Here is a 12,288-nt window from a genome sequence, read left to right as displayed (position 1 = left end):
TATCTATCTATCTATCTATCTATCTATCTATCTATCTATCTATCTATCTATCTATCTATCTATCTATCTCTCTATCTCTCTATCTCTCTATCTCTCTATCTATCTATCTATCTATCTATCTCTCTATCTATCTATCTATCTATCTCTCTATCTCTCTATCTCTCTATCTCTCTATCTCTCTATCTTCCATCCATCCATCCACACGGAGTTGAAGTGGAGAAGGACAAGCAAACGGTGATTGCATTCACTACACTTTTGGCTCGCAGACTTATTTTGTTAAATTGGAAGAATCCTAACTCTCCTCTGATAAGTCAGTGGGAAACCGATGTTTTATAATATTTGAAATTGGAAAAAATCAAATTCTCAGTTAGAGGATCTGTACAAATTTTTTTCAAAACCTGGCAGGATCTAATCAATATTATTTTAGAATAAGAGAAATAACTATTACCGCATTTAATTCCCTTCTCCATCTCTTATTTACATAGATATTTATTTCTCCCTTTCTTTGGTTTATTGTTGCCTTATTAAAAAGCCCTAAGCAATTCTCCTTTAGCTAAGCTCTCCTTCTCAGGGGTGGGGTTTGATTTGTCTTTAATTTTGTTTGGTTATAAATTGATCTATTTGTATGGAATGATTGCAATAAAAATTAATAAATAATAAAAAGAAAATCAAATGCCTTTATATCAGTTTTAATGGAATTGAATCCTGTTTTTATTCACAGACAGAAGGAAAATCTGCCATTTACTGCAACGTTTAAATGGATGTGAAAGAGGAGATGTGCAAGGCCAACATGAATATCATGGAGGAGAGGACCATACATGTTAAGGAGGAGGACTGTGAGTGGGAGAGTGTCCACCCGAAACAGGAGAGTCTGGACATTAAGGAAGAGGACCATGAACTGGGGTCAGTGAGTTTTAAAGAGGAGACTCAGAAGTTTTTCAGCTCTGAGAGTGTTAAAGAAGATGACCCTCATTACGAACATCAAGATGGACCATTGACCGGGTTAGTCTCTTCTCATAACAGACACTCTTTATGTCCTGAGTCTTCTATCAATGTAAAATATGAATCATTACAATCTGACACAAAGACGACTGAAGAAATTTCATCTCCTAAAATTCAGGAAGGTCAGCCACCACCTAAGACCTCATCTAAAACAAGTAAGTGAAAAATAAAAATGAGTGTACGTTTTAAGGTCAGGGTTTATGGGCCTGAAAGTGTTGTCTTGTGCTTTTTTTTGTTTTCAAAGAGAAACTTAAACAGGATTTCAATCTATATTAAACCCACAATAAAACAGCAATTTCATTTTGAAAGAAGAATTTTGGAGTGAGTTGGATGAAGTGATGGACAGTATACCCAAGGGACAGACAGTGGTGATTAGAGCAGATTTCAATGGGCATGTTGGTGAAGGGAACAGAGGAGACGAGGAGGTGATGGGTAGGCATGGTGTCAAGGAGAGGAATGAGGAAGGATAGTGGATTTTGCCAAAAGGATGGACATGGCTGTGGTGAATACTTATTTTAAGAAGAGGAGGGAACACAGGGTGACGTAGAAGAATGGAGGAAGATGCACACAGGTAGATGACATCCTATGCAGTAGAGTTGATCTGAAGGAGATTGAAGACTGCAAAGTGGTGGCAGAGGAAAGTGTACTTAAGCAGCATAGGATGGTGGTCTGTAGGATGACGTTGGAGATCAAGAAGAGGAAGAGAGTGAGGGCAGAGCCAAGGATCAAATGAAGTTGAAAAAGGAAGACTGCAAGGTTGAGTTTAGGGATGGTGGTGAGACGGGCACTGGGTGGCAGTGAAGATTTACCAGACAGCTGGGAAATTACAGCAGATGTAGTAAGGGTGACAGCAAGAAGGTTGCTTGGCGTGACATCTGGAAAGAGGAAGGAGGAAAAGGAAACCTGGTGGTGAAATGAGGAAATACAGGAAAGTATACAGAGGAAGAGGATGGTGAAGAAGTGGGATAGTCCGAGAGATGCAGAAAGTAGACAAGAGTACAAGAAGATAAGGCGCAAGGTGAAGAGAGAGGTGGCGAAGGCTAAAGAAAAAGCCACAGCATGAAGTTAGAGTAGTAGAAGCTCGGTTAAGAAATGAGGTGATGATTAGTGAGCAGCAGGATGGTTTCATGCCAAAAAGAGCACCACAGATGTGATGTTTGCTCTGAGGATGTTGATGGAGAAGTTTAGAGAAGGCCAGAAGGAGTTGCATTGCGTCTTTGTGGAGAAAGCATATGACAGGGTGCCTCGAGAGGAGCTGTGGTATTGTATGAGGAAGTCGGGAGTGGCAGAGAAGTACATAAGAGTGTACAGGATATGTACGAGGGAAGTGTGACAGTGGTGAGGTCTGCAGTAGGAGTGACGGAGGTGGGATTACATCAGGGATTGGCTCTGAGCCCTTTATTTCCAATGGTGATGGACAGGTTGTCAGAGATTAGACAGTAGTCTCTGTGGACTGTGATGTTTGCTGATGACATTGTGATCTGTAGCGATAATAGTGAGCAGGTTGAGGAGACCCTGGAGAGGTGGAGATCTGCTCTAGAGAGGAGAGGAATGAAGGTCAGTAGTAAAAAAGACGGAATACATGTGTTTGAATGAGGGGGAGGTCAGTGGAATGGTGAGGATGAAAGGAGTAGAGTTGGCGAAGGTGGATGAGTTTAAATACTTGGGAACAATAGTACAGAGTAATGGGGATTGTGGAAGAGAAGTGAAAACGAGAGTGCAGGCAGGGTGGAATGGGTGGAGAAGAGTGTCAGGAGTGATTTGTGACAGATGGGTATCAGCAAGAGTGAAAGGGAAGGTCTACAGGACGGTAGTGAGACCAGCTATGTTATATGGGTCGGAGATGGTGGCATTGACCATAAAGCAGGAGACAGAGCTGGAGGTGGCAGAGTTAAAGATGTTAAGATTTGCAGTGGGTGTGACGAGGATGGACAGGATTACAAATGAGGACATTAGAGGGTCAGCTCAAGTTGAGAGACAGTCAGAGAGGCGAGATTGTGATGGTTTGGACATGTGCAGAGGAGAGATGCTGGGTTTAATGAGAGAAGGATGTTAACGATAGAGCTGCCAGGTAAGAGGAGAAGAGGAAGGTCGAAGAGGAGGTTTGTGGATGTGGTAAGAGAGTATATGCAGATGGTGGGTGTAACAGAGCAAGATACAGAGGACAGAAAGATATGGAAGAAGATGATCCATTGTGGCAACCCCGAACGGGAGCAGCCAATAGAAGAATTTCACTACATTTTTACAGGTTTAGAACTTTGCTGTTCTTCCATTATAGATTGTAGCATCATGTAAACATTCTAAAGCTGCTCTTTGTGAGAAGTGCGAAACTTATAGTTGTAAGAAAAAAGTTTCTGAATCCTTTGGAATTCACTTTATTTCTGCAAAACATTCCTCCTAACATTATAGTCTGATTGTCAATTAAGTCCCAAACACTGACAATCCTCTTAAAGCTAATAGACTTCTTGTCATTCCTGACTACATTGTTTAAACCTGAACAGTCCAGTTTGTGACCCCCTGTCTTTACTAACTTTCTAATCCTCCTTTAACTCTAATGACCGCCACCCAACATTTTCTGCAGCTTCTGCTTTCCAGAATTTTCAGTTCCTTGATATCTCTGGGATTCCTTGAATAGTCAGCTGTCTTCAGGTAAAGCGAACAAATCTTTAGCTTTCTGATTGGCCAGTCTGGAACACCAGTTTTCTTCTTTTTAAGCCTCTCTCTTGTAGGTTTCTTCTGTTGTTTCAGCTCATTGTTTTGTTTCATCACCTGGCTTATATGAAGCTTTCATTATCCAGACATGGTCCAATCAGATTTTTTCCTAACATTTTTTAACTTAGCGTTACATCGATAATGGCAACCAGTTCTGGTCCTTCAGAAGCTAAAAAGCCCAAACTATGTTTCTACCATGAGGTGTTCAAATTTATGTGCCGTGCTGTTTTACCTCCAAAGCACCATGAAATGGGGACACACGCATGGTGACAGGCCTTCAAAAGTCCCACACACCAGACCAGAGGCGACATTTATAACACTCTGCGCAGAATCGAACGTGAAAATAAACAGGAAAATATGTACACCCCTGCGGTGGGTTGGCACCCTGCCCGGGATTGTTTCATGGCTTGTGCCCTGTGTTGGCTGGGATTGGCTCCAGCAGACCCCCGTGACCCTGTGTTCGGATTCAGCGGGTTGGAAAATGGATGGATGGATATGTACACCCAAAAAATCAGATTTATAAAACCTGGCGTATGCAAATTTCTAAATTAATTTACTTTTTATAAATTGCAATTACTTTGTAAGCATTCACATATGAAGACTGCTAATCCATCTCATACATATGCTGTCATGATGCTGAAAACTTCATTAGCTGGTAGTGCAGCCAGACACGTCGAGACCCCACCACCTGCATTCAAGAATATCTGGCTTTGCTTCTGAGAGTGAAAGATCATACGTGGTATTATAATGCCTCTTCTATGTGCTCTGAGTTTCAGGAAAGGTGTAGGACAAAACTGTCTGAGCAGGCAGCCACCATCATTTGGCACATGTAATGACATGATTGCTGTTGCAATGAATAGTTCAGGCCACATGAAACACAGACGGGTCAGCAGGGTCACTTCACCAACAAGCAGTTCACCACGTACAGCACCATCTCGTCTGTCAAGGCTGTTTTGCCCCAAAATAAATGAATTGTGGATTGAACGAGGCCATGGAGACGTGACATTTGTCAGCTGCATCTTAGATGACTTGTGTATCATTGGACGTGGCTGCAGGTTGCCGTTTTATGTTGTCGGAAACATAAAAACACCAGCTGTAGTGCAACAGAAGTCAGTTAATGGCTTCCAGCACAGCAGAGGTACTGTTGAGGTGTCGGCCTGCTCCCTAAGAAGTGACAACACCTAGCTGATATAAAGTGATGATAAAACAGAATTTCTTTAGTGCAAATACGTATCATTGGTACTAAAAGGAACTAAAATACAATCTGTTCATCATAGTCATCATTTATGAGATGTAATGTTTGTCACTTCAACGCACCTTTTATAAGAACAGCTCTGTGAAATGAATTATTATGCTTGCGAGTCGTCATTTAGCTGGTTTGGCTTCATATTTCTGCTTGATCAAGGGTTTCACTGAAATATTATGTATGCGTCGGTCAGAGTTGCTCTAAATATACGTTTGTTCCCCTGTCAAGTTCTCATTTGTAAATCTCGACTTTTGTTTGAGAAGTTGCATTACACACATTTCGAGGTTCACTTTCTGCATACACAGGGTTTATAAATGAGGGCTCAGGACCGTCACTAGCCTACCAATAGATAGAAACTTTATGGACAAGAAGATGGAACGAGGAGGGGCAAGATCAGAATTATTGCAGTTACGGATAATGTTAAAAGTAGGAAAATTATTTGGCTTTGTAAAGAAACAATGGCTTTTTTGATTTCCAACCATCTCTAATTTCAGGCTGGAAATGATGTGGGCACATAGAATATCAACCAGGGAAAGTGAGCGCGCACGTCAATGTCCAGTTCTCTTCAAGTTGCTTTGCTATTCTGAAAGGGGCGCAGAAAAATTCAAATGTAACCTTTTGAAGGATGGAAGATCTTCGTTTACTGCCAATTACCCGGTCCATACCACACAAGACCACGTCTCTGGTGATCACAAAGGCTCCACAAATTGGTCTTTCTGCTTTCCTGATTGGGGTGGGATTCTGGCGCTACTGTGTACATTATACACGATTGCTGGCGGAACTACAGGTTACACTCATTTTTGGCACCTTATCATGTATTTCGTTTGCGGTTCTTCTTTGTTGCTCATTTTTGTGTTGTTCTCTCCTGTCTAATCTCAGTGTGGATTGCAATGCTCCTCTCTTCTGATTGCAAGCATTCGAGTGTTGCCGATCTTTAAACCAAGTTGGCACAGCCTTGTTTAAAGAATCATCGTTCATCCAACTGCCTCGAGGCACTACTGCGTGGCTGCATCCTCCTCTACTACTAGTAAAGAAATGTGTAGTTTTGGACTTGGTTCATTGTGTTCAGCATCTGAAGGTTCTTTGTTTTGGAAGTGTTTCAGAAGGCAAGTTTAGATAGATAGATTATTAATCCCCAAGGGGAAATTCAAATACTCTAGCAGCAGCATACTCATAGAAAACAATATTAGAGTGATAAAAGTGCAATGCAAGTTGGAGAGTGTGAGGCAGGTATAACAGACAATAACTTTGTATAATGTTAACGTTTACCCCCCCAGAGTGGAATTGAAGAGTCGCATAGTGTGGGGGAGGAACAATCTCCTCAGTCTGTCAGTGGAGCAGGACGGTGACAGCAGTCTGTTGCTGAAGCTGCTCCTCTGTCTGGAGATGATCCTGTTCAGTGGATTCTCCATGATTGACAGGAGTCTGCTCACTGCCCGTCACTCAGCCACGGATGTGAAACTGTCCAGCTCCGTGCCTACAATAGGGCCTGCCTTCCTCACCAGTTTGTCCAGGCGTGAGGTGTCCTCTTTCTTTATGCTGCCTCCCCAGCACACCCCCGCGTAGAAGAGGGCGCTCGCCACAACCGTCTGATAGAACATCTGCAGCATCTTATTGCAGATGTTGAAGGACGCCAGCCTTCTAGTGAAGTATAGTTGGCTCTGTCCTCTCTTGCACAGAGCATCAGTATTGCCAGTCCAGTCCAATTTATCATCCAGCTTCACTCCCAGGTATTTATAGGTCTGTACCCTCTGCACACAGTCACCTCTGATGATCATGGGGTCCATGAGGGGCCTGGTCCTCCTAAAATCCACCACCATCTCCTTGGTTTTGCTGGTGTTCAGGTGTAGGTGGTTTGAGTCGCACCATTTAACAAAGTCCTTGATTAGGTTCCTATACTCCTCCTCCTGCCCACTCCTGATGCAGCCCATGATAGCAGTGTCATCAGCAAACGTTTGCACGTGACAGGACTCCGAGTTGTATTGGAAGTGCGATGGCTGAACAGGACTGGAGAAAGTACAGTCCCCTGTGGCGCTCCTGTGCTGCTGACCACAATATCAGACCTGCAGTTCCTGAGACACACATACTGAGGTCTGTCTATAAGATAGTCCACAATCCATGCCACCAGGTACGAATCTACTCCCATCTCTGTCAGCTTGTCCCTAAGGAGCAGAGGTTGGATGGTGTTGAAGGCGCCAGAGAAGTCTAGAAACATAATTCTTAATGCAACACTGCATCAAGAAACTTTTGTTATGAATTGATGGAGATTGGTTGAAGAAAACTCGCCCATGTTTCAGTGTATGCCCTCTCCTCCATAGAATAATACATTGTTTTCATCCTTTGTTTTTCTGAATTCCAACTAATCATCGATATGGATGCTAATGTATTTATCAAACCCCAGCTTGATAAATCAACTTCCCTGATTAAATAGCACATTCCTCCCTCAGGCACTTGCCAGATTTATTATGGATCTAAACCTCGATTGATGTATTGTATTCTTGTCCAGGTTGTTTGACCACCGGTGGGTTAACTCTTTGAGGGCTGAATATTTTTTCTAAAAAACAATGGTTTCACTCAGAAATCAACACAAAACATCTGTTGCTGCATGCTGTGGTTGCCAGTTTGCCAAGAATGTGTGGCTGGGACAGCAGCAGCGGCCATGGTCACAGTGCATTACAATTTGGTTTCTACCTCGTCATTGTTATGTTACAATCCTCCTTGGCAAACATTGTCAGTACCACGATGAGCTGGGGACCGATTAGCTGAACCTGGAACCTCACATTCGTTTTCAATCACTTCTATAAAAAACTGAGTCCGACAAGTCATAGTCCACTTCAGAGATAATAGGCAAAACATCGTCCACAGAGTATTTTCCCTTACGCATTTGCTTTGATCTCTTGCTAGATGTCAGTGCCATTTTTGCCATTGTGTGCGTCTTGCTACTCACGAGAGCGAAGGGAATCTTGGTCAGACCAATGAATCTACCTTTTCTTCTAGCATCGAAAGTCCAACTAAAACGTAACGGTTGGTTTTGTCACAGTTTACAGTTGATTACCATCGTCAACTCCTCCTTTTGACAAAAGTCGACATCAGCCCTGAAAGAGTTAAGCTTCAGCATTTTCTTCCCTCACTGTCTTTTTCATGTGGAGTTTATTAAACAAACCTCTGCTAAAACTTAAGGAATTTATATCACTAAGCAAAGACTCTGCTCAGGATTCAACCTATGTTGTGGGATAATTTGAGACCTGGCCTTGGCTTCCAAACTTTCTTCCATGGAACGCATGGACATTGACAATATTTAGAATCATCTGAATAATCTTGAAAATGCATGGCCGTGTATTTCTGATTCTGTACACTTAGCTCAAAATGATGGTAATCAGAGCTTCTTATGTGGTGTGCAGAGTTGAAAAATAATTGCACACGCGCTCATTGCTGTTTTTCCGGTGCTAAACTGAGTGAGTTGTTAGCACTTTGATTGCGCAGTTATGACTTGTTAGCATCCATGTCACAAGTCGAGCAAAATGATTGTATTACTATGCATATATCTACAGTACTGTGCAAAAGTTTTAGGCAGGTGTGAAAAACTGCTGTAAACAAAGAATGCTTTCAGAAACGTAAGTGTTAATCATTTATTTTCATCAATCAGCAAAATGCAGTGAATGAACAAAAGAGAAATCGAAATCAAATAAATATTTGGTGTGACCACCCTTTGCCTTCAAAACAGCATCAGTTCTTCTAGGTACACTTGCACACAGTTTTTGAAGGAACTCGGCTGTTAGGTTGTTCCAGACATCTTGCAGAACTAACCCCAGATCTTCTGTGGATGTAGGCTTCCTCACATCCTTCTGTCTCTTCATGTAATTCCAGAAACACTCGATGATGTTGAGATCAGGGCTCTGTGGGAGCCATACCATCACTTCCAGGACTTTTTGTTCTTCTTTACGCTGAAGATGGTTCTTAATGACTTTGGCTGTATGTTTGGGGTCGTTGTCCTACTGCAGAATAAATTTGGGGCCAATCATACGCCTCCCTGATTTTATTGCATGATGGATAAGTATCTGCCTGTATTTCTCAGCATTGAGAACACCATTAATCCTGACCAAATCTCCAACTCCAATTTGCAGAAATGCAGCCCGAAACGTTCAAGGAACCTCCACCATGCTTCACTGTTGCCTGCAGACACTCATTATTGTACCGCTCTCCAGGCCTTCCACGAACAAACTGCCTTCTGCTACAGCCAAATATTTCAAATTTTGACTCCTCAGTTCAAAGAACCTGCTGACATTTCTCTGCACCCCAGTTCCTATGTTTTCGTGCATGCTTGAGTCACTTGGCCTTGGTTCCACATCGGAGGTATGGCTTTTTGGCTGCAACTCTTCCATGAAGACCACTTCTGGCCAGACTTCTCCGGACAGTAGATGGGTGTACCTGAGTCCCACTGGTTTCTACCAGTTCTGAGCTGATGGCACTGCTGGACATCCTCAGATTTCGAAGGGTAATAAGCTTGATGTGTCTTTCATCTGCTGCACTAAGTTTCCTTGGCCGACCACTGTGTCTACGATCCTCAACGTTGCCCGTTTCTTTGTGCTTCTTCAAAAGAGCTTGAACAGCACATCTTGAAACCCCAGTCTGCTTTGAGATCTTTGTCTGGGAGAGACCTTGCTGATGTAGTAGAACTACCTTGTGTCTTGTTGCTGTGCTCAATCTCGCCATGACATGAAACTGTCTTCCACAACCTCACCTTGGTAGCAGAGTTTGGCTGTTCCTCACCCAGTTTGAAGCTGTTTCTGTTTCAGTTAATGACTGTGTTTCAGCCTACGTGTGACATTGATGATCATTAGCACCTGTTTGGTAGAATTGGTTGATCAGACACCTGACTAGAATCCTACAAAATCCCTGACTTTGTGCAAGTGGACCTATAAGAACTGATGCTGGTTTGAAGGCAAAAGGTAGGAACACTAAATATTGATTTGATTTAGATTTGTCTTTTTGTTCGCTCACTTTGCATTTTGTAAATTGATAACAATAAACAATCATCATTTATATTTCAGAAAACATTCTTTGTTTACAGCATTTTTTCACACCTGCCTAAAACTTTTGCACAGTACTGTATACAATATCACTAACGAATCCTGGGAAATGAGTAAAGGTGTTTTCTTTTTTTAAACTTTCCCAGTACTGAATCCCCATTTTCACAAGTGGTTTGATGTGTTTTTCAATTCAATTTACCACAACTCTTGCTGCCCTTGTGGTGGTCCTTGTTGCAACTGAAAATGTGTACCTTTTGTTACTTAAAAATATAAATAATTTTAAGTAACATTTTAATGATATTTGATGATGCCATTCTGGAATGTAATTGAAAAATGTGACCAATAATCTTGTCGATTTGTGCCTACCTCATGTGATCTGTTTATTTGACTATTTTAACTTTTTGGCTCCTGTAATTGTGCTCATGTGGTGAGTAGTTGTAATACAGATGAGAAAAGTAGCATTTGGATAGATGGTCAACTTTTTTGATTTTATTTGATGGTGTAACAATGTCAATATTAGTGTAGTGTATTTAAAACTAACCTTTTTGTTTTTCTCTTTTAAAATTTATACAGGTATCAAACTTCACTGCTGTTTTGAGTGTGGGAAACGGTTTCCTAAAATGAGTAAACTTCAGATCCACCAAAGAATTCACACAGGAGAGAAGCCGTATGACTGTTCTGAATGTAGCAAACAGTTTTCACAGAGATGCCATCTTCAGAAACACCAAAAAATTCACACAGGAGAGAAGCCATATGACTGTTCTGAATGTGGTAAACAGTTTTCAGAGAGAAGCAGTTTTCAACGCCACAAAGTAGTTCATACAGGACAGAAGCCATATTGCTGTTCTGAATGTGGTAAACAGTTTGCACAGAGACACCATCTTCAGAAACACCAAAGAATTCACACAGGAGAGAAGCCATATGACTGTTCTGAATGTGGTAAACAGTTTTCAGAGAGAAGCAGTTTTCAACGCCACAAAGTAATTCATACAGGACAGAAGCCATATTGCTGTTCTGAATGTGGTAAACAGTTTGCACAGAGACACCATCTTCAGAAACACCAAAGAATTCACACAGGGGTGAAGCCGTATTGCTGTTCTGAATGTGGCAAACAGTTTTCAGAGAGAAGCAGTTTTCAACGCCACAAAGTAATTCATACAGAACAGAAGCCATATTGCTGTTCTGAATGTGGCAAACAGTTTACACAGAGATGCCATCTTCAGAAACACCAAAGAATTCACACGGGAGAGATGCCATATGACTGTTCTGAATGTGGTAAACAGTTTTCAGATAAAAGCTGCTTTCAGCGCCATCAAAGAATTCACACAGGGGTGAAGCCGTATGACTGTTCTGAATGTGGTAAACAGTTTTCAGAAAGAAGCAATTTTCAGCGCCACAAAATAATTCACACAGGACAGAAGCCGTATGAGTGTTCTGAATGTGGCAAACAGTTTTCAAGGAGAAGCAATCTTCAAAGGCACCAAAGACTTCACACAGGAGAGAAGCCATAGGACTGCTTTTCACGGAGAAGCTGATATCTTGAGAGACATCAAAGAATTCATATAAGAGAGAGAAAAAAACTGACAAACACCCCCACCTTATCCACAGATGAACACAGTACAATATGCTAAGCAGCAGAAAATGAATTACAAAAAAGATTTGATGAAAACAAAAAACAATAAATTGGGGAAACCACAAGTAAAGTGGTAAGTACACTGCCCACCTCTAGCAGCCTCCTGTGGACACAGAACTCACCTATGCATGGCTTATGAGGGGCAAACTAAGACCAAAAGGTGAAGACCTAATCATAGATGCATAAAACAGGGGCTTGGACACAAAGTGGTTCAGATCATAAATAGAAAAAACAGTTGCAAAAAATAATACTGTTCTACAGTATTAGCCTGGTGAATTTCTATTGGGAAAGTATCTTAAATTTTAGGTGTGTAACAGCAGAAGGCCACCTCACCAATATATAGCTGATATATGACAATATATCTTTAACACTACAGACAAAGGAAATCACAGCAATCCACAAGAACAATAATGAATTGTCGTTTCAGGCCGTCACTTAAGTATAAACTGAAGTGCGTAATGTCAATACGAATTACAAAATTTAACTAGAGAGTTAAGTGTCTGACTCTCAGTAATACAGAGCTCAATGCCTTTGAGTGTGCTGAGGCTTCACAAAGCCTCCTTTAACGGCTCAGTTCTGCTCGGTGTTTCAAACCGCGCTCCATGTTTCATTAATCAGTGCACATGCCTGCTCAGCGCTTCAAATCATAATTCATCGAACTACGT

The 12,288-nt window shown here is 41.7% G+C and overlaps 2 protein-coding genes across 5 annotated transcripts in view; one reads left to right on the top strand and one right to left on the bottom strand.

Annotated features, from left to right (window-relative positions):
* Positions 1-12,288, bottom strand: part of LOC114669326 (zinc finger protein OZF-like) — a 523,681-nt gene that overhangs the window by 116,301 nt on the left and 395,092 nt on the right. The window lies entirely within an intron of this gene.
* LOC127526359 (zinc finger protein 665-like) lies at positions 10,511-11,849 on the top strand. Its single transcript, XM_051921745.1, has one exon. The coding sequence runs from the start codon at positions 10,611-10,613 to the stop codon at positions 11,499-11,501; it is 891 nt and encodes a 296-aa protein (XP_051777705.1). The 5' UTR covers positions 10,511-10,610; the 3' UTR covers positions 11,502-11,849.

This window comes from Erpetoichthys calabaricus, assembly GCF_900747795.2.
Source record: "Erpetoichthys calabaricus chromosome 1 unlocalized genomic scaffold, fErpCal1.3 SUPER_1_unloc_22, whole genome shotgun sequence".
NCBI lineage: Eukaryota > Metazoa > Chordata > Cladistia > Polypteriformes > Polypteridae > Erpetoichthys > Erpetoichthys calabaricus.
This window is presented reverse-complemented; position numbering and strand designations above follow the sequence as displayed.